The sequence below is a fragment of the Caenorhabditis remanei genome, chromosome IV, assembly GCF_010183535.1.
Source record: "Caenorhabditis remanei strain PX506 chromosome IV, whole genome shotgun sequence".
Lineage (NCBI taxonomy): Eukaryota > Metazoa > Nematoda > Chromadorea > Rhabditida > Rhabditidae > Caenorhabditis > Caenorhabditis remanei.
The window spans coordinates 14,933,697-14,959,581 of record NC_071331.1 but is presented as its reverse complement, the minus strand read 5'-3'; the positions used below and the strand labels follow the sequence as shown (position 1 = coordinate 14,959,581).

The 25,885-nt window shown below is 37.4% G+C and overlaps 6 protein-coding genes across 6 annotated transcripts; 3 read left to right on the top strand and 3 right to left on the bottom strand.

The window, feature by feature from the left end:
* Positions 1-729: 729 nt before the first annotated feature.
* On the top strand, positions 730-1,818 carry GCK72_014188 (uncharacterized protein; the record flags this gene model as incomplete). Its single annotated transcript, XM_003100647.2, has 6 exons — positions 730-804; positions 859-969; positions 1,016-1,081; positions 1,129-1,319; positions 1,368-1,643; positions 1,686-1,818. 6 exons carry the CDS (start codon positions 730-732, stop codon positions 1,816-1,818), a joined length of 852 nt encoding a protein of 283 aa, XP_003100695.1.
* Positions 1,819-2,129: 311 nt separating this feature from the next.
* GCK72_014186 (uncharacterized protein) lies at positions 2,130-5,724 on the top strand (the record flags this gene model as incomplete). Its single annotated transcript, XM_003100679.2, has 11 exons — positions 2,130-2,153; positions 2,203-2,237; positions 2,283-2,336; positions 2,495-2,682; positions 2,883-3,038; positions 3,091-3,333; positions 3,378-3,500; positions 3,545-3,807; positions 4,902-5,043; positions 5,089-5,513; positions 5,566-5,724. The coding sequence occupies 11 exons, from the start codon at positions 2,130-2,132 to the stop codon at positions 5,722-5,724; spliced, it is 1,812 nt and encodes a 603-aa protein (XP_003100727.1).
* Positions 3,862-4,671, bottom strand: GCK72_014187 (uncharacterized protein; the record flags this gene model as incomplete). The annotated part of the gene is made up of 2 exons (XM_053730172.1): positions 3,862-4,053; positions 4,108-4,671. 2 exons carry the CDS (start codon positions 4,669-4,671, stop codon positions 3,862-3,864), a joined length of 756 nt encoding a protein of 251 aa, XP_053584944.1.
* A 239-nt stretch (positions 5,725-5,963) lies between the features above and the next one.
* Positions 5,964-7,584, bottom strand: GCK72_014185 (uncharacterized protein; the record flags this gene model as incomplete). The annotated part of the gene is made up of 4 exons (XM_003088845.2): positions 5,964-6,053; positions 6,107-6,666; positions 6,718-7,317; positions 7,446-7,584. The coding sequence occupies 4 exons, from the start codon at positions 7,582-7,584 to the stop codon at positions 5,964-5,966; spliced, it is 1,389 nt and encodes a 462-aa protein (XP_003088893.2).
* A 5,185-nt stretch (positions 7,585-12,769) lies between these two features.
* On the top strand, positions 12,770-14,106 carry GCK72_014184 (uncharacterized protein; the record flags this gene model as incomplete). Its single annotated transcript, XM_003100739.2, has 6 exons — positions 12,770-12,859; positions 12,909-13,079; positions 13,238-13,429; positions 13,474-13,687; positions 13,867-13,937; positions 13,981-14,106. The coding sequence occupies 6 exons, from the start codon at positions 12,770-12,772 to the stop codon at positions 14,104-14,106; spliced, it is 864 nt and encodes a 287-aa protein (XP_003100787.2).
* Positions 14,107-14,741: 635 nt separating this feature from the next.
* On the bottom strand, positions 14,742-18,530 carry GCK72_014183 (uncharacterized protein; the record flags this gene model as incomplete). The annotated part of the gene is made up of 8 exons (XM_003100735.2): positions 14,742-14,905; positions 14,955-15,061; positions 15,106-15,380; positions 15,429-15,740; positions 15,788-16,147; positions 16,458-16,620; positions 16,672-16,733; positions 18,411-18,530. The coding sequence occupies 8 exons, from the start codon at positions 18,528-18,530 to the stop codon at positions 14,742-14,744; spliced, it is 1,563 nt and encodes a 520-aa protein (XP_003100783.2).
* Between the last annotated feature and the right edge of the window lie 7,355 nt (positions 18,531-25,885).

The window sequence follows — 25,885 nt, the reverse complement described above, 5'->3', positions numbered from 1 at the left end:
TCCTGGTGGGCTTCTTATATAGAAAGAAATTTCATAACAAAAATGGGCCGGATGACTCAACACCGGACGGAGATTGAAGAAAAAACCAAACTTATAGAAAAGACAACTAATAAATGGGTAAAGAGGGTAAGAAACAAAAAAATTGGAGAAGAAACTCAAGAATGATTAAAATTTCAATATTTGTTGCCTCAGGATAAATTAGTGACTGAATAAAAGTGATTCTGGAGAACCTTCAGATGACGCCTTTGGAAAATATACATATACTTCCGCAATATGGAAAGCTGGAAATCAAAGAAATGGAATAAGAAAACGACCCAGTAAATGTTTAAAAAAATGAAAAGCAGCAACAAAAACTTCGTCGAAAGATGAGAAATAACTTACACCATTACGAAACACTTTCTACTTTCTTGAGTTATTAATCGATTTTTCGATAGCGCCTTTTTCAAAGCTTTCATTATTGTGAAAAATAAATTTTTCTTAAAATTAATGATACAAAGAAAGGCGTGAAATTTGAAAAGCGGTAAAAAACCGCGAAAAATGGTACCACGGTGCTGCCGCATGCCTCTTCCCACGGAAGTGTGCGCGCTTTGCGTTTGAAACCCCGCCCCTCGTTTTTAGAAGAGTGACCGTACTTTGAGATTTTTCGGGGTAGAATTTTAAAATTAACTGAACATATTTTTTGCAAAAATAATAATGTAGTAGAAGCACAGTTTTAACTTTCAGGTAAAAATGTTCAAGATAATGTACCGAACCTTTTCCACAACAAGATCAGCGAAAACTCTTTTGGAAAGGGAACTTTACCAAGTGAGTAAATATATTTCTGCGATTAAATTAATGAACACAACACACAGTTTTAAGGGAAACTCCGTAGTACGTTTCGTTTTGAATGACAAGAAAGTGAACACCCTCTCACTGGCAATGATAAATGAGCTGTTCGCTGAATTGAAAGCTATCGACAAAATTGAGAAGGTCGGATAAGAAAGTCCATTAAATTAATTTACTTTTTCAGTTATAGGTACGATCGGTCGTTATCGCACACAACGGAAAATCATTCTCTGCTGGACACGAGCTGAAAGAACTCGTATGATGCCCAAAAAGGCGCATTTTCTGAACAATCTTCCATTTCAGACTACAGAGAGCGGGTCAGAAAAGCACAACGAAATCTTCAATACATGTGGAGATATGATGAACTTTATTCGAAACATGAAAGTACCTGTAATCGCAGAAGTTAATGGTACCGCCGCTGCAGCTGGTCTCCAACTTGTTGCTTCCTGTGATATTGTCGTAGCCGGAAAGTCTTCCAAATTTTTGGTCCCCGGGTTTGTGACAATCAGTTCTGTTTGTTGAAGTTGAATGTTAATTTTCAGTCAGAAACTCGGATTGTTCTGCTCAACTCCAGGTATTGCTCTGGTACGGGCTGTTCCTAGAAAAGTTGCAATGGATATGCTCCTCACCGCTCAACCAATTGATTCTGAGGCAGCTTTGCGAGCTGGGCTAGTTTCTAGAGTAGTGGAAGATTCAGAAGTCAAATTCGAAGCGTTGAAAGTAGCGGAACAAATAGGACATTTCAGTCGCTCAGTTACTGCACTAGGAAAGGCTTTCTTCTATACTCAAGCTGAATTGAGTACTGTTGATGCATACAGGTGAACGCATTCAAACATAATCGCATTTGAACTGCTTTTTAGATATGGATCTCGAGTGATGGTTGGAAATTTGAAACTTAAGGACTGTCAAGAAGGGATTTCAGCATTCATCGGAAAGCGTGAGCCGGAGTTTGAGCATTCAAATGATCTTATTGAAGACGCCAAAAAGAACTAGACTGTTAGCCCTGCCTACAATGTCAAAGTTATGGATACCTTACCTAATTAATTTAGATTCTGTTTAGGTTTAAAAAACGTTAGTAATTACTTTTCTTGTTATATTTTTGTGCCTTTTCATTAATTACGAGTTTAGCTGGTTGCTCTACACTCCTCAATAAACAATTTAGCTTCATTTGATTGTACTGGCAACTGCGCCCTATCGCACTTTTTCCTCAAGTCGACGAGTTTTAGCATCTAGCTTCCCGATCAAGTGACACTGGATAACGCCAGTTCAAGTTCACGAGAATAGTATCGATAATCCATAATAAAATGAGTTCCGAAAACGTGGTAGAGGTAAGTCTTGCAATTTGGCGTTTTCTATACCAATCGATTTCTTTTCCAGGTGGTGGACAGCCAAGAAGAAGTTCCGTGTAACATGTATTTAATATTTAACGGATAGTATATAAGAAATTTATATTTCAGAAGAGGTTCACGTAGTTCTTGCGAAGCTAGCAATTCGGACAGCATATTTCAAGGGTAAGATTACGACAACGATGTATTTACCAATCGATTTTGGTCACAAGACACTTACGATTTTGTTTAGTGTTAATGGTTTCATAATGTAAACCCAAACAGTAGTCATACTCAACTTTCTGGAAAAAGCATGGAGGACTACACGTGTACTAGAATTTCAGAGAAAATCAGTTGTATCCATCCCGTCGTACAGCAGCAAACCATGAGCATCAGAACCAAAATCAAAAATCGAACTCAACTCTGGATCTTCCGGCTAATGTTCTCCAGGAATATGCTTCATCGAGTTCTCCGCAAAGTTCATCTCGACATTTGCATTCTTCTTCAACGTCTTCACTCGGAGAAGTTGCAGGTGATTAATTTCAAAAACAGAAATGAACCTTACAAGGGAAGTGTGTAGGGTTTCTAAAAATTGTTGTAGGAGCTTTTCGGGCTATTGTAAAGGCTCTGTCAAGTTTTTGAGAGATTCCAAATTATTGACTCTACACACTTCCCTTATTAGAACAAACAAAAATAAGCAAATTAATTAAAAGCCGATATTTATTTTTTCAGCTCTTTTCGGAACACGACTACCACGTAATGACACAAAAAATTCAACCAATAACGAGAAAGCAGTTACCATTTTACCCGTTAGCAGAAATTTGGCAGAACATGTCTCAAATTTGATTGCTATAGGACGAAAACCAGTCACCGTAGTACAAAAGAAAAGTGAGTGAAATATTTAAAATCAATTTTACTAACATTTCAAAAAGATATTCAGAACCAACAAATCTACCCGAAGAAAATCAAGGAACCCGGAAAGTACTTGGATGGCAAGCTGATAAGAAGACATTACGAGAGAGAATTAATCATATGTATTGCAATGAAACATTGGCTGATGTCTTCTTCGTGGTTGGATCAGATGAATCTAGACAACGAATTCCAGCTCATAAATTCGTTCTCTCGATAGGTAGCGTAGTTTTTGATGCTATGTTCAACGGTGGTCTTACACCGAACAATCCAGGTAAATCATTCAGAAATTTTTCAAATTTAACTATCACTTTCCAGGAGAAGCTCTGGAAATTGAGTTGCCTGACGTTGAACCCTTCGCATTTCTGGCCCTTCTCAAATTCTTATATTCAGATGAGGTAAAAATAGAAGCAGAATCAGTTATGACCACCCTTTATACAGGTAACAGAAGTAGATGTTGCCTGCAAAAATAATTAAAATTTTAGCGAAGAAATATGCGGTGCCAGCAATGGAAAAAGAATGTGTTCGATTCCTCAAACAATGTCTCGTCCCAGATAATGCTTTCATGATGCTTTCGCAAGCAAAACTGTTTGATGAACCTGAATTGGTCCAAAAATGTCATGAGGTCATTGACAAAAATACATTAGAAGCACTGAACGGAGAAGGATTCACCGATATTGATCTGGATACTCTCTGTGAAATTTTGACCAGGGATGGATTACGTATTCGTGAGATTTTCTTGTTTCAAGTGAGTATTTTGTGCTTATCTTTTTTTCACACGTCTTACGAAATCGCAAAATCTTTATTCTAATCTCAAAGTGCAACACTTCGCCGATCCTCCAGCTTTCATGAACTCGCTCATATCAATAGGATGAATTTGGTATCCGTGTTTCTCAAGCAATTTGAATGTTGTATCAGATCCATGATGAACGATCACGTTCTTTCCAATTACAACAGAATTGCAAACGAATCGACGGGCGTCTTTTTCAGGGACCTGAAATTCAACAGTAATCTTCGTTTGTCAGATTTCAGGGTGAAATAAGATTACCGACAATAGTTCCGTGTAGTTTCTGATATTGTTCTGTGAAACACTATCGAATGCTGGCATGTAGGCCATTGCTAGATTCTCATCTAGTGGACAAAAACACGTGTCAACATGATAAAAACGTGGATCTACAAGACGAGCGGCAACAACGTAGAACTGATCTTTCTCATTCAATTTCATCTTCAGTTGAATATCTTCACATGCTTGAACATCAGATCTTGGACCAACTCCACTCACTAAAATATTCATTCCTTCCCCACACCATAATGCATCTCCGGCTCCTTCGTGTATTATTTTATGATTGAAGGACGTCTCATAACCTAATTTATCAAAGAATCGTTTGTAGAAGACGTGCTCTCCATATCTTTCTGGAAATGCGAAATGAGACAAATATATCTTCTTTCCACGAAGAATTCCTGCATTTGCACAAAAAACTATATCCGGATAATCTCGAGCATCTTCTGATTCCATCACAACTACTTCAGCTCCACATTTTTCAATCGTCTCTTTCAGCGTGTTCCATTGTTTCGTTGCTTTTTCGAAGTCTGCTTGAACTTTTTCATCCATCCATGGATTTATTGAATAATCCACCTAAAAACTATTTAGAGGCGTAGTCGGGGCTGATAATATACCTTGAAATGTGTAGGTCTGCACATCATGATGCGCTTAGCCACGCCCATCATCGAACTGTTGACGATTTTGTTCATTTTTGAAAAAGAAGATAGAAATGATTTCACTTTTGCCGAATGCATTTCGTTTTCACTTTTTTTTAGGAAATGAAAGAAAAATAATTGCAGGCTGTACTTCAATGGTCCGAATTTGAAACAAAGAGACGTGGATTGCCTGCAAACGTGGATAGTCGAAGAAACGTTCTTTCACGAGCCATCAGCCTTATTCGGTTCCCTCTTATGAAAATCGAAGAATTTGCTCTACATGTCGGCAAGTTCATATTTATGTCTTAGTAACCTAATTCCTAGTTTCCAGATCCACAACTTCTTTCGGAGCAGGAAATGAACAAAATCTATAAGTATCTTGCTGTGTCACCACAAGATCGTCCAGTTCTAATCTATTCGGATCGGCCACGATGCCAGATATCCAGCACAGAATATGTTGTTTCGAGATTCCAAAGAATCGAGAATCGATGGGGATTCTGTGGAACTTCCGACCGTATCAAGTTCACGGTAGATCGCAGAATCTTTGTCGTTGGATTCGGTTTGTATGGTGCTATATCGGGACCTCACGAGTACAAGACTCAAATCAAAATCATTCATTGTGGAACTAACAAAACTTTGGCTGAGCACGACACCAGCTTTGTATGCGATGGAAACTCGAGACCTTGTCGTGTTTGTTTTAAAGATCCAGTTGAAATTCTTCCTGGAATTACCTATATTGCTGCAGCTTTGATTAGAGTGAGTTTCATTCAATAGAACTATGATAGAAAATATAATGATTATGTTTCAGGGACCTGATTCCTATTATGGCACCAAAGGACTTCGACGTGTCAACACCAACGACAGTGATGTGACATTCCAGTTCACATATGCTGCTATGAACAACAACGGAACAAGCGTTGAAGATGGACAGATACCCGAGATTATCTATTATACAGCCGCCGAGTGATTATTGTAAATATTGTAACAAAACTTTGTAAATCTGAGTGACTCACTACTTTTCCTGTACTCTAGTCTCTGTAAAATGGTGTTTGTATAATAAACAGAACATTGATACAAGTTGATCAAACATCACAAATGGGCTCATTTCATTTTGAAACAGAAGGGGAAATAGAAACATCCGAAACTATGGAAACACTACGAACAAATACTTTGGTCATCAATAGGAATTTCAATTTTTTTATTTTTTCAAATGAGTTTCTCCGAGAAATCGTCGTCCGTGACCTCGTTTCGATCTGTATCCAACGTAACACGAACTGGGCTCTTCGGGGAATGAATCTGAAATGAAAAACAATGGGAAATAATGAGAAGACGTCACAGAGAGTGTTTACCTCAGCACGCCCATCGCTCTTGACGGAAATACGTGTAACTCCGATTGCATTATCATCTTCATTCTCTTTTTCAGATAAATCAGAAGCTGTTGAAAGCGAGGAATCAGAAGAAATCGATTGAATATCTTCTTCTTTATGCGGAGCGAAATTAACAGGATGCATACGAACCAATCCATTTGATGCAATTGGATGAGCATCTTCACTTTCTTCGTCATCTGAATCCGAATCATCTGCATGTGCATACATTATAGATCTGTGAGGGGAACGTGGAGGTGGAATCGGAGATCCTTCGAGTTGTCCGAAATGATTTGGAGGTGGAGAGAGTGGGAGTGGAGGAGGAACATCTTCTTCATCGTTCTCTTCTTCTAATTCTTCATGTCTAATTATTACTTCTTCATCTTCATCTTCAGTCGATCCTTTCAAACTTTCATCCGAACTCAACTCCTTGAATTCTACGATTCTTCTGTCATCAGTATCTGAATTCTTTTCAGCACGAGCAGTTGTTTTTGATGACATTCCTACAATATTGATTTGTTTTCCAACATCAGAATCTTCTTCGTCTGAAACTTAAAATGTTAATATTTTTAGGAATGCTTAGTGATTTAACAAACTTTCAGAATCAGACATTTCCGATTGCGTGGCTTCTGACATCTTCTCATTCTTATAAACTAGCTCAATGTCATCAGTTGGTCTCTCTTGTGGAACTGTTGCAGATAGTACGGTAGCAGAAGTTTCAGCTTGAGCCTCACTCCGAATGAATTCAATAACTGACATTTTCCTGTTATCTCCTTCTTCCCCACCCTCATCCTCTGATCCAGAAGGCATCTCTTTCGATATTCCAGATCTTCCTTTGAGTGGTTGCGATGCTTCGTTTGTATCATTTCCAGCCTTTTTCAATGCCTTTCTCAACTCATTCTCATCAATTTCCTGAACAACATTTGTTGAAATCGAAACAATATCTTCTTCAACTGCTTCCGTTCGATCTTCTTCTGTGGTTCTGAGAACATTCTCCATCAAAATATCATTCATATTTATACTTTCAGCATCTAGTTCTTTCGGTCGTTGAGCTGGTTTTTGAGATGTTTGAGGCCTCTCAACGTCATCATCGACAGATCGTTTTGCTGCCGAGATGACATTGTTAGCTGGAGGTGAAGTGGAGGATTCTGGAGCAGAAGTGACTGCTGCACCTTGTTGATATGTTAGTGAACCACCTGAAAAAACCTCGTATTGAAAAATGCACTTAACCTTTTTGAAAAAGCCTAGAGAACCTTTTCTTTTCCGGAAACTTGAAATTAACATTCAGTTTAAACTTTAGTATAGAAATGCTAACTGAACTCACTTCTGATTAATTGAACCGGTGGCTCTTTGAGATCTGAATTACAGCAACAACATATTCTCTGGAATAACGAAGGTGATGATGTGGCTGGTGGAGCTGTTGAATCAGCCACCCGACTCGTTGACTCGTCCGTGATTGTCATGGATTCTGAAAGCGTTAGAATAGTTCAACTTCAATGACAAAGAAAGCAACCGCGCAACTCTAAATCGGATTAGCTGACAAGTTGGCAAATGAAAGTGACAAAGTCAAGTGGCGGAAATGACTCATTTTGTTCATATTTACAGTTTGTTAATGGGTCAACAAGAAAAGTGAAACGATATATGTTTCTTTCGGTTTATGACGTGAAGGAACTAATGAAGGCATTAGAGGAAAAAAAATGGTCCTGAGCGGGAAACGAGAGACGGGAAATATCTCCCACTTCAAAATTAGCAACAATTTATTTTGCTCCAGCCGTACTCATGGGCTCATGTAAATACACTCGGCGCCTCGTAAATAATGGAAAGCAAATAAAGAAAATTGGAAGAAATGCGGATGAGGAAGGAATGGAATTGGAAGGAAAAAGAGAATCGGACGTTTAGCAGAACAGAGAGAGAGAACGAAATTTTGAATGGACACTTTTTGAACTTGAGAGGAATGAACGGTCAAAGATTAGTGAGTGAATCTTAGGATGAGAGAAATAGGATTGAATGGGAGATGTCAAGATGTGTTACTGTAGAGTATGAAGTAACTAAATTCATGCAATTCAAGGCGTGTAGTCCTAGAGGTTACTGTATTTCGAAGTCACTTCTAGCTTGTTTGCGTTCCGAGTATTGAACAAAGCTTGCAAACTCAGTTATTCATCAGTTTTTTTTTCAGTCGACTATGAACATTTGATAATTATTATTATAAAATGAATCATACGACCAGATACCGTGAATCGCTATACCTAAAACTCCACATGACTTTCAGAGCTTCAATAAGAGAATAGAAATACCAGAACCAGTGAATAAGTAATGCTTGTACATTGAAAACAACAAAGATCTCCGAAAACTTTCAATTTGAAAAACTAATTTCCGTTTGAGATTTAGTTTCTCACCTGCCTAGAATAGAGCAAGTTTCGCAGAGTGTTTTAGAGAGAAGTTTCCCAGAGCAATATCAGTTTTTTTCACTTTTAGTGAGTGAACTAACTGATTTCAGTTTTCAGAATAAGACAAACAAAACTAAAATGAACAACTTTGAATAGAAAATTCTCTCAACCTAACGAAACCTGAGAATAAGTATTCTTAAAAACCAAACCGTTCAATTCTCAAGAATTCAATCTGAATCGAATCTTTCTCTTATTCTGAATGTAGGTCAACAAGCGCACGAGGACACAAAAATATGTTCTCCGTTACTTTTTTAAGAGACATTTGAACTTACTGCTTCTCATTTTTTGTTGGAAAACAATATTTTTGAAGTAGAATTATACGAAGGAAGAGAGTAATGGAGTAGTTGAATAAATGAGAGAAAACTAAAAAGAAGATGGAAGGAGGAGGAACAACATGAAACTTGAGAACACGGAATTACATATTTGGAAGAAGAAGAAGAAGAAGCCAAGGGGTAAACTGAAAAAAGGAAGAGATGAAAAAGAAATGAAACCGACAGTGCTCAATGGGAAGGGGAGCCACTCAAACACTCGTTCGAATTAAGATTGTCTCCTTCGGCTTTTCCTTCTGTTTCTATGTGTGTGTGATAGAGAAAAAGACTGCAAACAGACACTCGAAGAAGGCGGGTGCCATGCCAACTGGTAGGAGCACGCGCTCCTCAACCCGTCGAAGAAACAATAATGAGAGAGAAAGAAAGAGAAGGAAAGAAATAATATTTACTGTTGAGATTTTCGTAAGGAGGGACCGAAATATTCAACAGAAATTGAAATTTGAGGGAGAAATAGAAGACGAAGGAAAAAGAGAAAAGTTGATCATTGTTTGGCCGAAAAAAGAAGGAAATCAGAGGACACAATGGGTGTGATTAGAGGGTGTGCAACAAGAAATAGGAAGGAAATCCAGAGGAAAAAGGAGAAGAAAGAAAGGGAAGGTGGTCTCTTTTTAGATCCAGATGATGTCATGGAAACCACAAGAAACACATTTTTTGTTTGTATTCGAAGAGGAAGGGGGTTCGATTTGATTCTGATATGAACTCAAACTGATGTCGATAATATTTGGAAACATAGAACATGTATCAGGAATGCGAATTCGATATAAAGCATATACTATCATTACGAATATAGAATAATGCGAGATTAGGTTCGGATACTCATTGCTTTAAACTGTGACTCACATAGTGTGATTCTGAATCGAAGTGTAATATTTACCTGTCTAGAGCTCTGATTTCAGATGAAAGACTATCAAATTTGAAAAATGAAAACTTTCATGTTCCAGTTTGGTATTGTCAGAGAAGAGATGATTGATGTTTGTCTACTTATCAAAGTTTTTTGTGAAATGCGGTAAACGAATTCAGTTAGTTTCAATAACCCTGTTCCTGTTTGCCTTTTGTTAATATTCGAAACACTTTGCTCGCTCAATAATCCGTTATTCAAATGTTGGAAATAATCTGTGAAACAATAGTCGAATTCAAAAAGGAAAACACGAAGTATCTAGTTTGAGATGTTTTGAACTTTCCCATCGTTCGGAACTGATTAATCTGACACGTTTTGCAAAAATTTAGTATAAGGTCTAGTTTTATGCTAATAAGAACATCAATCATTGTTCCAGAAGAACGAGTTTTCGTCTTACGAATATCCATTTGAAAGGTGGCTCATACATCCAAAGATACCCTACAATTACTAGGGTTTCCTTACACTTCATCGAACTCTTCCCTTCCGTTGCCTCATTCTTTCTACTTTACTTCTTTTCATTTCTTTGATATTTATCATTTTAAAATATAATCGAATCACATCATAGTCAGTAAGCTCATGACAATACACCAGACATATATTATACTCTTCTGAAAACTCATGATATCATCTGCCCTTCTCGTCCTCCCCCTCATTCTTTACTTGTTTTTCAGCCATTCTAAATTCTCTTCTTCATATCAATTTCCTTTTCTATAATTATTAGAAATAAAGCATCGGATAACGAGAAACAACTATACGAAAACAATGTAAAGCGTCTACGAAAATATTTCATCAAAACATTTTCCTAAAAAATAAAATAAGTTACTATGACTACGAACAAGGAAACGAGAGCGGGTGATAATACAATGAAAGAGATTGATTATATAGCATGAAAAAACAGAAAACATTTATAAGATGACGACAATGTATAGGAAATGATATTTGAAGATTATGGAATAAGGGAAGAAAACCATATTTCATTGGTCATCTAGAATAATAGGAACCCGTAGAGTCATGACACATCTCGTTTTCAGAAAGACAATAGAGATCTTTTCCAGTGCTCGTAAATTGAAAAGTTTCATTAAAAATTCAATTTCCAACTAGGAGTTTTCTAACTAGAAATGACAAAAAACTGAGCTACCCACCCATAAAATATCTCTTTTTCTCTCTTTTTTCTCTTCTTCCCTTTCGCTTGTATCTCTTTTTATACAACAAAACAGACGCACCAAAACTTGAATATTGTGTCCAATATCATGTTTTTCACATCTACAGAATGGATATATACAGTTGCTCTCTCGCCTGTATATTGTATGTTAGAATACAGTTATGCAAACAATATTTGTATTTTTTCTTCTTTTTCTCGAAAATTCGAATTCATTTAGAATACTCTTGTTCTTCTTCTTCTGTTATCTCGCTATTTCTCTTTCTGTTTTTTTGTGACTTCCTCGCTTCCCGTAGTTTTTCATTCTCATGCAGTCTTCATTCAGTACCAAATTTCCATTCTGTGGCATATTTTCATTAAACAGGTTTTGTTCATCAATGTGGATGCTATGATTTCTGATTACTGTAGCTGAATCACAATTTCTCAATTTCCGATTGACTATTCTGTGACAGCAATTAAGTTTATTTTCATCCCATCTAGTTATCTTTTTCCCAAAATGAGTCAATTTTTACCTGCATTTTTGTTCTTGGAGCCAGTCCTACGCAAAAGCACATCATGAGTCATGACGTCAAAAAATAATCAGAGACGGCTCTGACGCGAATACGTTTGTGAATAACTGAGACATTGGGACGACTACAAGTATATACATTATATAATCATTCTTTCTACAACCCCTACACTTCTTTGGATTTTCTGCTTCACAGCTTCCATTTTAGTTTAAATTTATTTGTTCGAACCAAGTGAAATCGAAAAATCCTCCCAGACTTATTTTTCACATTTGTTTTCTTACCATTTTTGTTTTCGCCGACGTTGTTTTTCGAGTTTTTGGGCGTTTTCTCGAAAAGAAGATATTTCTCATTCGCTTTTTCCATTTCTCCCCAGTCCAACTTGTCATTTTGCATTAAAATCACTGATACACTGATAATACTTTGAGCGCTCTCGGCACGCACTGATAAACCCACCGATTAGTGTTCTTCACTTTCAAATTCTACTTCACCTGAATGCCAGTGCGGCATTTCTTTTTCAAAAGGCCGCCGTCGGAGGTTAAAGGCGCATGGTGTTTTCGAATCGAAATATCACGCAACGAACAGCGCTACCCCGCGAAATAACACATTCGAATTGGCGCGATTTTCACAGAAAGTTTCCAGAATTTCAACTGTTTTTTGCCTATTTCATCTGTCGCTTTCTGTTCTGACTCATGTTTTTTGATTTTCATGATATTTTTCGACCTGAAAATCCACGAAAACATGATTTCAAAACAAAAAAATTCGTTATTTTCGTCTGAAGATAGGCCCAGAGTGTGATTTTTTATGTCAAAATATTCGTCAACCTTCTATAAATGTGATTTTTGAACTTTTTAATTGTTTGAGCGGTTCCGCCGAGGTATTCACGAAATCTCAGCCGAGTTTAGTGTAAAGTCCCCTGAGGATTAGTGTACGGCCGTTGTCCCTTGTGTCGACGCCCGTGTTTTCTTATCAACGTGCCCCAAAAATCTGAAATTTTTTATAGACAATGCCTCCTATAAGCGTCGCGCATGTGTATGTGAAAGAGACAGCCAGACAAATTGAGTGAGTGTGCGATGCCCACTTTAGTTGTTGTCATGCGACGGCCGCGGCACGCGCTCACTCATTGGCCAGGCACTGCTGCCCATCGATTTTTCTTCACACTTTCAAACGTCGGGTCGTTTCGAATGTTCTAGGGCACCACGCTTTACGAATTACTTGCATTTTGTGGCTCCTTTCTCTTCGTTCAAACGTTTATTTGCTATTTCTCTATTAATTTACGTAAGATTTTCAGAAGACTTGCTCATAAAAAATGTCCGAGACCGTGGAAGAGTTGGTTCAACGCGCCAAGCTCGCCGAGCAAGCTGAGAGATACGACGACATGGCCGCTGCCATGAAGAAGGTATTCCCGATTACGATTAAGAATTGTCTAAACAGTTTGTATTTTACAGGTCACCGAACAAGGCCAAGAGCTCTCCAACGAAGAGCGTAATTTGCTCTCCGTCGCATACAAGAACGTCGTTGGAGCTCGTCGTTCGTCATGGAGAGTCATCTCCTCAATCGAGCAAAAGACTGAGGGATCCGAGAAGAAACAACAGCTCGCCAAGGAGTACCGCCTCAAGGTATTATCTGTTTTTGTTTTTCATGCCGCTTGCGCGAGTCGTCAAGGCGACAAACGGCGGAGGAAAGTAAAAATATAATATTTTCGTGTGATTGTCGGACGAATCTCATCATTAGCTGCTGGCGATAATAGGAATTCACTTTAAAACCAACATTTCAGGTCGAGCAAGAGCTCAATGACATCTGCCAGGATGTTCTCAAGCTCCTCGATGATTTCCTCATAGTCAAGGCCGGAGCTGCCGAGTCCAAGGTCTTCTATCTCAAGATGAAGGGAGATTACTACAGATACCTCGCTGAGGTTGCTTCTGACGAGCGTGGAGCCGTAGTCGAGAAATCCCAGAAGGCTTACCAGGTAAAAAAAGTTTTGTAGATCTTTCAAAACATTTTTCTCTATAGGAGGCCCTCGATATCGCCAAGGAAAAGATGCAGCCAACACATCCAATCCGTCTCGGACTTGCTCTCAACTTCTCTGTCTTCTACTACGAGATTTTGAACACTCCGGAACACGCTTGTCAACTCGCCAAACAAGCTTTTGATGATGCTATTGCTGAGCTCGACACTCTGAACGAGGACTCGTACAAGGACTCTACCTTGATCATGCAACTTCTACGTGACAATCTCACTCTCTGGACATCGGACGTTGGAGGCGACGACCAAGAACAAGAGGGAAACCAGGAGTCTGGAAACTAAGTACGATTTCATATTGATTTATTGCCATTCTATAAAGCTGACCTTTTTCTTTTTTTCATTTTACCCTATCACAACAACAACATAAGTGTCAGTTTTCAGAGTTCCGAAAGTGTGCTCTGAATTCTGTCTTCGAATCTCCTTCAATTTTCAGTTATCCTCCAACATTTCCGGTACGTTCGATAACTACTAGCTCCGTTTTATTGTGTTTTTTAGACTTATCATATTCACCAGTACTCCATTCAACATTGTGTAATGTCAACAGGAAGAAGTAGCGGCCTTCGTACTCATCAGATTACCCAAGATCTCTATCATCATTCTGTTCTCGTTGTATCATGTTGATAAATCAATGCTCACTACGCCCGAAGTGTCATTCAAAAATGGCGTACTGTTCAATGATGGCTGTACTGTAAACCTTTTAATGTATCCTTTCTTTCCCGTTCTCTTGAAAACTACGATCTAAATTGTAGCGCATCCCTTGTTTGATCATAAAGTTTGGTGAATTTTCGAGTATTCGTGGGGAAACGAACAAAATGTATACTGTTTGAAAGTATTTATTGAACAGAGAATTATGTAATGTCATGAACTTCTAAGTTGACGTTCCGAAATGTGTTCCTTCCTCGGATTTCTCTGACGTTCAGTTGTTTCGGGAAATGCTGACACCATCTTACTGCAACACTATTCTGAATTCGTGAGGTATTCCAGTTAGTCTGATTGCATAATCGTAACTTCGTATGACGAACAGTGGTTCGGTTTTGTCAAATTATTGCGGACATTTCAATGATAAACATTATCGAAAATTAGCTGATACAAGTATTGTTTCGAATGATTTATTAGCGATGGCAATGTCAAGTCATTTTTCACCCAAAATGAATTTTTTTCAAAAATTTTGTTTGAGATCTAATAAGTGGCTATTCCCGATTATGAAGATAACATTTCCATTTCGTGGACATTGATATGAATAATTTATTAAATAATTAATTGATCGAGGTTTCGCAGGGAAGCTGGGGCTTGCTGAGTTCTAAATCGGCATTCGACACAAAATCGGCAGGTTCTGATCGAGCAAAAATGACGTATACCGTGTTAGCAACAGTCAATGTGAGTGCGTGGATCAGGAAATAACTGGTCCATGAAAGTTCAGCTGAAATTGATCGTATTGTTCACGAGCTCTTTCATTTCTGAAAACTTACAATCCTCGCTTCCCGGAAGAACAAGAAGAGAAAACAGAACGGGTTCAAGGAGAGTTGCCAACGATTTGAATAACTGAATATACCCGATGACAAAGTATGAGAATTGTCTGAAAAATAGTTGTTGTATTATAGAAATCATTCTGAAAATCACCTTGATATCAAAGCGGCGCCTTTGTAGAATCCTCCACAATTGAACCCGAACGATGCCTGATAGAATGTTATGCAAATGACATGTAGATATGGATGTTCACGGGGCATTAAAACAACGAGAATAAGAAAAAAGGCGGGTACTTGCAATGAGATCGTGTTGAATAACCGCAATTTTGATTTCTCCGGTAGAAATTGAATACGATCGGAGGCGATACCAGCAATGACACGAACACCGATAAATAGATAACCTTTCATTGAATTTAGCCATGCGTTAGCCTGAAAAATGGTTGATGGAATTCCTATATTTTCAGAAATCCTGGATACCTGAATATCCATTCCAAGGTATTGATAGTACTGTGCACCATATACAAGAAATACAAAACTGGCAAAGATATCGGCGAATCCAGCGAACCAAACAGCCCAAACAGACTTTTCAGTGAGAACTTCTCGATATGGAGTCTTTTTATCCTTCTTATCTTTCACTTTTCCAGTGTTTATATGAGTAAGTTCTGACTGTGTCATCATACAATGTTCGTCTGGTTCGTCACGATAAAAGCAAAACCAAATTACAGAAGAAATGAGGAGAATAACTGAGAGTAAGTAGTAGATTGGTCTCCATCCAATATTTGAAGTCGTCTGAAAAAGAAACATCCAGATATCTGAATATTGTCAGGATCTCTTACCCATCCAGCCAAAGGGAGTTGAATAACAGCTCTAGCGGCTGTAAATCCGCTCAAAGCTGCCAAAGACATTCCAACTTCTTTAATCGGAGACCATTTTGCAACCACGTATCCGACGACGCCAAAATCGGCAGAATACAAAATTCCCTGAAGTATCCGGAATACAAGTGCCACGTGGTAATTCGTGTCAAGTGCCCATGGCATGAAGGCAGTGACGATAGCACAGAGAAAACTGGCTACAGTGAGTACAATACGTGGTCCGTATTTCTGCATCAGAGAATTCTGCGGATACATTCCAATAAGAGAACCGATTGCCATTGCTGAGATCAGACTTGATTTCTCTTCTAATGTGTAGATGTAGATCTGAAAATATTTATTTCGAGTTCTGAATTTCTGATCAAAAGACTACTGAACATTGGTCAGATTTGACCCGTAACTGAAATAGAACTTGATCTAGCATGACCTCTTTCCCTTTATCTTCTTGCAAACTTTCTAAAAGCAGCTGTCTTTTTCTACCAAAAGACACGTCCCGATTTCAATTCATCATCTCTTTTTTTGTGGTCCCGTTTGTTTCTTCTTCTTCTTTTTCCCGAGATATCTCTATTCTGTTGGTCTTGTGACGACAAGACGGGGGCGGTCGTCGCCTTGAAAGCAAAAAAGAATTGAAACTCACATCATCACGACCTGCTTCTGCAGCAATTGTCGAATTCTTCTCCATGTAAACCATCGAGAATGAGAAGACGTCGACACAGTTCATGACGCTACCCAATTGCAGCCACGTCAGCACGAATATCACCCATCGGATGCGATGTTTCATTGAAATATTCAAACGAAATCTGAAACAGTACGAATTCAGATTCAGGCGAAGACCTAGTAATAGTACTCACCTTTTACACCTCATCTCAAGGTTTCCGAGTAGAATCGTTGATGTGTTCGGTGCCGAACTGTTCTGTAAAAGGTCGAAAGTTGATGGTATTCTGAATAAATTTTCGGGAGCATGACATATCATTTTAAGTCGACTTAGCACTACCAGAATGATGTAGGAAAGGAGACTGAAAGAGAGAGAATCATTGTTTCATTTCCAGCAAAACACCTTTTTGTTTTTACTGTTGGCTTTTGATTTCTCTTTGAGGATTGCTTATTGAACTGAGAATAGAACATCAAAAAGACCGCAGATTGAAATGAATGTTCTTTGATTTCATGAATCAATTACTCAAGGTGTTTCAGTGGAAAATAGAAATGGGATAAGCTCCAACATCAGTCAGAAATCTATTTTTCAGAGTTGCGGACTTGAAAAACTAGATTGGATCAGAATTGTAAATCTAGTTATTCTTCTTTTATCCGAAAACTTTCACATTATTTTGGTCTATGTTCCCGAGAGCAGGTGGAAATGAAAACGAGATGTAGATAACAATTAACCATTCTAATATCATTCAACCTTTCCTTCTCCGGCCAGACATTACAAAAGGTTTCGGAAATCAGTGGAGCACAACAGAAGTACTAATTAGGAGAGATATATGAGAAGGTTGGTTGAAATGTCGAGAAGACTTCATGCTAGCCATTTTCCTTTCTTTCGTTCTATATGTTTACATGATATCACCTATTTTGGAACTGAAACAAATAATGATATTCGAAAAGGGGAAAGGATAAAATAAATGAAAGAGAAAGTTCAAAAGAAGGATAAGAAATGAAGCTTTCTTCCACTTCGTTGCCCTTTTTCTTCTACATTTTCTCATTGACCAATTATCAACTCTAAGTCTTTTTGTTCGCGGAAAAAATTGAATGCATTCATGACGGAGCACAAGAGTCGTTGAGGAGCCACCCGACTGCTCCTTCGTTTTTTCACTCCAGAGATTGTGTAAAGTGCGCTCTATAGAAAAGTGAATAAGATTTTATTACTTGCCATTTTTCATATGAAACTGGCAGGTGGAAAGATTCAATGGATTCTCAATGTGTCTGTCTTCTTTTTTTGTTAACTCGTGTTCAGGGTTACTGTAACTGAGCCCTTTTTCCCTCATCTCCTTCTAATTCTCTTCCTTTTTTCTTACTTGGAATTCAGTGATTTCAAAAAGAAGAACCGTTCGGAAAAGAAGGAAGAGAGAAAGAAAGAGTGGCATTGAAAAAATAGTAGCCGAAAACCAATATCATAAATTTTAACGAGTTGCCTGAAGTATTCACTTTTCACAAAAAACGCTTCCGCTTCGAAATTTAGGACCAATAAATAGTTCGAAAAATGAGAAAAAAAGAAGAAGAAAGGTACATTTTGAATTAAACGTAGAGAAAAATGGAAGACTTTGGGACCTTGATTATGAGTAAATTTTAAAAATGTTCTAATGATATTGGAATTCTGGATTACGTCAGAATCTTCTGGAATGGGAACAGCATAAATTGTTCTGAAGGTTTTAGCAGCAACTTAACTAGAAAATTCTGTAAAATCGAAGATGGAATTGCTGGTGATTTAGAAACAAATGTTTCTGGAAAATTCCAGGAAAATGAACGGTGGCGATAAGGAAAACAGATAGATATCAATAATAAGATGATTCAGAATCCATTCATGTTTCAATCGAAAACAACTTTCCCATAAAAACAAAGCAATTTCTCTGAAAAAAGAAGAGAAACTTCTCACCTGACTATCGGCATAAAGTGCATCGAACTCATTGGGATTGTCCTTATCATCACTGGATCCTCCACCGGCCGCGTCTCGTACGCCGACGACGACGCTTCGATTGCTGATGCGGCCGCTCATTGTGGCGCCATTTCACATGTTACGAACGTCTTCTTCTTCTTTTTTATTGTCTTCTTTCGAGAATTGAAAACGATAAACTGAAATTAGTTGGTAGAAGTTTCAATTAAAAAACTATTTCTTTGGAATGGAAAGTGTGAAAGAGAGAATGAAGAGAGAAAGAGGATTTCGAGTATGAAGGATTTGAAGAAGAGATGAATGAAATGAATGAGACGCAGGATGAATGAGAAACAAGTGTCCTATTGTCAGAAGGGCGTGGTCGGGTTCGCAGCTTCTTCTTCTTTTCCTCACACACTTTTCCCGTATTTTCCCGAAGTTTTGTTGGATGTTTCGGAGGCGATTGTGTCCTTTTTCACATTCCAGAACACCTTCTCCAGATACATTTTTTCTTAATAATAAGTGACCGAAAATGAAGACGAATGAGCTTTTTCGTTCGGGGAGAGAAGAAAAAAGAGCATTCATTTGCTCATTCATTCATCCAATTTGTCACGTATACACACATTAGTATGAATGACGATGCGAATAGAGAGGAAGAGTTTTTTTCGCGCGCGCGATCGAGCGAGCCGACACGAAGAGCTGGGAGTGAGAGCTGCTGGAAATGGAGAAAAAACGAGGAGGGAGAGAGGAATAAAACGAGTTGCAAACGAGATCCAAAAGCCTGAACCAGAGGAGAGAAGAGATATTGAGAATATTTGGAGTTTGAAAAAACGAAGAAGAAACTGGAAGAGAAGGTGGAACAATGGAAAAATGGATTTAGACAAAAGAAAAAAGAATTGATTGTTGGCACAAATCACAAAGTGGACCACGTTTCACGTGACCCAGAAAAGATAGATAAATCATGATTTTAGAAGGATATCACTACAGTGATGGGGAGTTGAGAAAATGATGTTTCAGAGATGAAACATTCTAAGTTCTCCTATTTTTCGAAGAACAAGGTACATAGTGCATTCTCTTTCACACACACACACAAAACACACGTTGCTCGTCAGAAGAATATGTAATGACCTACAAAGGGATTCGACTAGGCACGCCTTCAAAAGAATATAAAGTTCAAATGGAATGAAATCTCATTGTGATTTGAATTATAAGAGATTAGAAGAGAAAAGATCAAGCTACGTTGAAGCCTCAGAATAAGCATAATCTCAAGAGAAAAGAGCTTTAGTTTTGAATCTTAAAGCTGGTTCAAATGAGTCAACAAATTTCAAGTTAGGACAATTTTCAGATTTGGGAAATGGAAGAAGAAAAAGAAGAAGAATGAGTTTTCATCGGATAATTTGGTGTAGATTCATAGATTTGAGAGCCAATATACACAAGATGAAAACACAAATCAAAATAATGAAGTTTCTGTTTAGAACTTCTAGGAAACATAGAGAATTTGTTCCTTGTCTGGTTTAATAAAACAATATATATTTCTTTCCGTTATCACAACTTGTTTTGCCAGACAGCTTCTCCTCCGCATTTACTGTCTAGCCAAACCGACAATTTCTGTTTTCAGATGGTTTGTTGTCTAAGATCTCACAACTGGGTGGAGCAGAAGAGGAGGGAAACTAGAAATTTTGAGGGGATTTGGAATCAGATGAGTATGGTCATACGGAAATGAAAATGCACTTTTTTGTTAATCCGGAGAATAAGAAGAAAGTAGATTAAATTGACATCGAGTGGGCGCCGGTTTGACGCAATAAGAAGATGCTGTTCTGCAAAAACAGGTGACTAGGAGAAGGATAAGGAACGTATATAAATGACAACGAAAATGGCTTCTTCGTTTTCTCGAAGAAGATTAAATCGTCCGAAATTGCAGCTAACACACAGAAACACAAACTACGTCGGGTCCGTATGTGCACATACCAAAAGGGAGGAGGACCCCCTTGAAGATCAGCGCGAGCACCATCACAAATGCGGTTTGTATTTGTTTTAAAAGCAAGAGTCGGCAAGGCCACACACATACATACACACTCTCTCTGGTTGATCACTAACAATTCGAAATGTGTTCTGTTCGAAACGTGTGTTCTGACCTTCCTGCAGACTTCCGCAAGTATTCTCAGCGAGAGCTCAGGTTTCAATTTCTCTTTTTATTTCAGACTTTTAATGCATATTATGACGGAATTTTGTCTGTTTCTTTTCCAATTATTTTTTATAGGAAATTGATATTCTCAAATGTGCGAGACCAGGAAGTAGTTTTTCTTCCAAATCATAGATTCACATGACGATGTCTGAATTACGACATCTTCGATGACTTAGGTGTCATTTTATGAATTGAAAAAAAGGGAAAAATAGTTATGTTTTTACACCTGCGAGACTGGGGCACCTGTGGCGCATGATCAAAAACGAGGCAGTCGCTTGTATATTTACTTCATGTCCACAACTTTTCCATTTTCCTGCTCCAAAAAGTTTCCTCGAACCAGATAAACAACTCGCAGAGTTTGTAAATTCAGTTTCGAGATAAACAGGAAGTCTGAGAGCAAAAATTATTTCAGTAGGGTTGCTAGATTTTGTGAAAAATAGAGATGAGTGTGCCCTTCCGTGCTCCATCTAATGACATCTTTTTCTAAATATAACTGACTCGATTCTGGAAAAAAATAATTGATGAATTGAATTTATTTATTTTGATTCGTGATGAAGGGCAAGGAGCCACTGATACAACCGAAGTGAATTACAAAAAGATATAGAACAAATCCGCATCTCTAACATTTAGAGTTGAATTTAGATTCCAATAGAGTTATAAGTACGTTGTCAACGCTAGCATGAGATGAAGGCGGTTCCGATTTGGGAAACGTTTGACTTCTAGAAAATATAACTCTTGAAAAAACCATATTATAATTACTCTTTTGATTCTCATGAACTTTATGAAATTCCATGAGAATGACGTTTTTCAATCATTTTCGTGACATTTAATCAAAAGTTTTGAGTCAATATATCATGATTAAAAGTAGATGAAATGAAGTGGAAGAAGAGATTTGCAGAGTTCTAATCACTGCAAAGTTATCCACGGATGAGCTCTTTTTATATCAAAAAAAATCAACTTGGCTGGTTATAATCTTGACGTATTACTTCCGATTAAACCAAAATATTCTTGGAATTATTTGGGAACTTCTGTATTCCGATTGAGTGGTCTGCCGTATACTCTATCAACTGCATCAATCTTCTTTTTTGGGATAAACATGTCAGAATCATCCTCGAATATGAATAAATCTATTGAATAGTACGTTTTTATAAAAACACATTTCGATGTTTGATTGATACTATAGTGTGGTCTATTCACTTCTCATAACAATAGTTTTCTCACATCTAGACATGTATTCATAAAACTTTTATAACCTTAGAATAACTATTTTTATGAAAAGTTTCTCATGCAGAGACCATTAGAAAAGTCCAGTAAAAACATTTTGGAGGAAGAAAAAATGAAGAAAAACCAATAAAAACAGAAGAGAAGCCTCCAAAAAGAACAAGGAAGCGATTGCAGAAACAGAAAAAAAGAAGGGGCAAAGGCAGTGTAAAATAGAGCAAAGAATAAAGAGAGGGCTCACTCTGAGAGCCTCATCAAAAGTTATCTTTTGTTTTCAGTTCTATCTTGATTTGATTTGAAGATAGCAACTATTTGGAGACTCGAGTAGAAAAAAAACTATGATGAAGATGGAAAAAAGATGAAGAAGGAGAAAAATGAATAGAGAGAAGAAGGAAATAATCGGGAGCAGAAGAAGCAGAAGAAGACGAAAACGGAATGGATTGGAATGGAGAGAGAAAGAGTTGACGAGGAGTGAGCGACACAAAAAAGAAGAAGGGTTATGGGCCAGACGGGGGCGCCGAATGAGGCGCAGACGTGGAGACGAAGAGGCTCGACTCGACTATAACATGTCGTTTTTTCCCTTCTTCTTCTTCATTTTCTTCGTCTTCTTTTCTTCTTCTTCTTCTACTCGTTTCTTTCTTCTTTTCCATACCTCACTCCTCTTCCATTGCTGCTGTTTTTTTGGTTTTCTCTTCTCTTTTCTCGACACGGCAGACTATGGAAGTGCGCAGAAGATAGTATTAGTTGATGGAGAAACGCAGATTAGAAAGGTATTGGAGAATTGAGAAGAACGGAAAAAGAGCAATGAGAGAAGAAGGAGAAATGAATAAATGTTTAGATTTCAATACATGGATTAGGAGAAAGGAATCGGCAGACTAGTTTAGAGGAAGAAGGGATAAGTGTTGATAACCTCATGGATTGATTGATCGATGTTTTGATGGGAGGTCAAAGAATGGTCACTTTGATAAGAAGGAAATGAAATGAAAAATTGTTCAGATTGTAGGTCATCAAAGCAGTAAAAAACATAGTTTAGTTTGTGAATATCATCGCACTTTTTATGAGTTAACAATTATTTTTGTGCTCAAACATTTCAGAACCCAGAAATTGGACGTTTGTTGGCAGTGAAGTATACTTTTCTTGATTCTCCGAGACTTTGAGGATTTCAAAAAGAGCTTTTATAGAAAATAATGTAGTTGATCACATGATTAAATCTGATCACACGATCCGAAACATTCCATCCTAAAAATTTCAAAATAGGCAGTTTGAACTCGAATGAGTTTGGTTTAGTCATAGGTCAAAGTGTAATTGAATTCAAATAAACATTTGGGTGTCTTCCTTAGTCACATGGTTCCATCAATTTATCAGTCTTTGATAAACAGGAACCAACACAATTGAACAGCTGTTTACGATCCTGAACGAAACATTTCACATCTTAAAATATTTTTTTGGAGAAGAAGAAAGGTGTTCTGAGAATTGAAAACACCGGAAACAAGATGATGATAAACCGGTTTGCAGAAAAAGGAGAGCGAGAGAGATTAGTTAGAAATCAGGTGGAAATTCTGTTGAAAAATAGAAATTATCTTTAGTCAAGCAGATGAATCAACCGCAAACAAAACTAGAGACATTATGAGAAAGTGCAAAAGTCGTTTTGCATGTTTTTTCAGAAGATAGAGTGTAGTTGGGAAGACGAATGGATTGGGATTTAGATATGGATACATCTGAAAATTGAGAATAATGTACTTTTTATGATTTATATGTAGGCATGAATAGGCTGCAAAGAATCGAGAGGAATTATTCTCTCTCTGACTACTTATGGCTCGTTGTGTAACCTCATCGAACGAAAAGATAATCCACGCCTCCTCATGACGACCTGGTTTTTATTTGAAGAGAAGAGGTTGTTCCAAGGACAAATCAACATGAAAATAGGAACAAGTGGATCATCATCTTTTGATATCTCACCACCTCTTCCTCTTCTTTCAATTAGTTTACTGTATCAAAGAACATGAAGAAAATGAAAAGAATTGGAGTAAAACTAAATCCTTTTCCATTTATTTTTTCTGCAAAAAACCAATCTCGCGTTCAAATTCCTCCATTTTTTTTCTATTTCCCCATTTCCAGAACCAATTAGGAACGTCACTTTCGTCCTTTTCAAATTAAAAGTTTATGAGAAAAATGGAAAATTGATATAATTTTGAGAATCTAATAACCTTCAATTACCCATTTTCATTTCTTTCTTATCGAGCAGATCAAGAGTACAATAAGAGAAAAGAACAAGAGATCCGACCAAGTCAAACAGCTGAACACGGGAGAATGGAATGATGAAAATAAACAGAAAAAGTTCAGAGAAGAATCAAAAAATGTTAAATGAGTAGTAGTAGTAGAAGTCACATGATTTTTCTATCTTATATGTGTAACATTCGTGTTTTATATTTGAATTCGGAGAGCACGGCGACTGTATTATCCAAATGAAAAACATGTGAAATTGATCATTCAGAATGGTTTCCGGATATTGAAAGTCAGAATAAAAATTTCGAGAAATTCTTTTCAGTGTTGCCAACTACAATTGCTTGGAAGTAAAAACAATCACATTTGAAGATATTTTTCACCATTTTTCGGACGGATTCCCACTTCCGTCTGAGTTGGAGAAAGTTCTGACCACGTCATCGTCGATATACTTGATCAAGTGTTACTTTGCACTCAAATTGAAGTACACTTTCTCATAAATTGCCCTTGATTTTGTTCCGAAAAGGCACAAGAATCTTGATTTGGGTCAGGATACAAACCTCAATCGTAGCCTCTAGACCAATAAAATATAAAGGTCGATTACACTGCAAAAAACAACAAATCCAAAACAGAAAGATGAAAAAAGGGAGATAATTGAGGTCACGGTTAAAAAATACTGGACAAAGCCAGAGTGAAATTTCAGTCAGTTTTCATATGGAAAAACTAAAAATCAAGATGCGATTCTGTTAGTTTATGCTTTAAATTTTCTCACTTCCGGTCCTCCCACATTCAAATTTTCGTTCCAGACAATATAATCCATGAGATTAGTAACAATCCGCCATATTTCTAGCTAATTTAGATAAAAACTTACGTCAAAGAATTACGGTCTATTATATTTTGAGAGAAGATAGGGAATTTGAAAAACAATGAATTCAAAGTACTTATTATTGTTGGATGAAAAATTCATGTAATCAAAAGTCATGCTTTTCTGGTAATCTTGGATCCGAAGCAAATTTGACCAAAGTTTCGTTAAATCTCAATGTTTTTCAAATTTAGGATCAAAATGTTTTCCCAGTTTTTAATGCCAATAAATTTGCTTCGGATGTTATCAAATCTCCATATTTTAACATGATATTCAAAGATCTTCTGAGCCAAATCATTCGGAGAATCTGAAAATCTATTTGAAGTTTCAAAAGATCAGAAATCTGGAACAATCAAAAACAAACACTTGACTCGTTACCTTTAACTTCCCATTTTTCAGCTTGAATCTATTTACAAACTCACGTCATTTCGAATTCTGTAATGCACCCAATTCAAATGATTTTATGATCCAACGTGTGTCAGCAGACAGGCGTCTCCAAAACGAACATGAACATTCTGTTTAAACAGCCCCTTTCTTGTTGTGAACAATGGAATTGTTGGTTACTGTACTTGCTTGTTTGTTACATTTCCTTTCAAATGGTACACTATAAAAGTATTGCTCGTTTGCTCACGAATTATGTCATTTCATTTCGTTTCGATTTCTCACTTTTCCGTGTTTGTTATTTGTGTGTTTCCGGTTTGTGCTTATGCATTTTCAGGTCAACTTAGGATTTCAGATTTGCATATTCCAGTTTTTTAATGAAATTCTACTCAAACCGAAGAGATTCAGATAGTGAAACTGTTGAAAATTCAAATAGAAAATCAAAAAACCCAACTCTCGATTTCGGTGGCGTATGAACCGGATTACGTGCCGTGTCAAATATAAACCGTTGCGAGAGAGAAAGAACATCAACCACTCGTCACTCTTTTTTGCTGTAATTCTATTTATTATTGAGTGAGTCATTCGGTGTACTTTCTTTTCCTTTTTAGG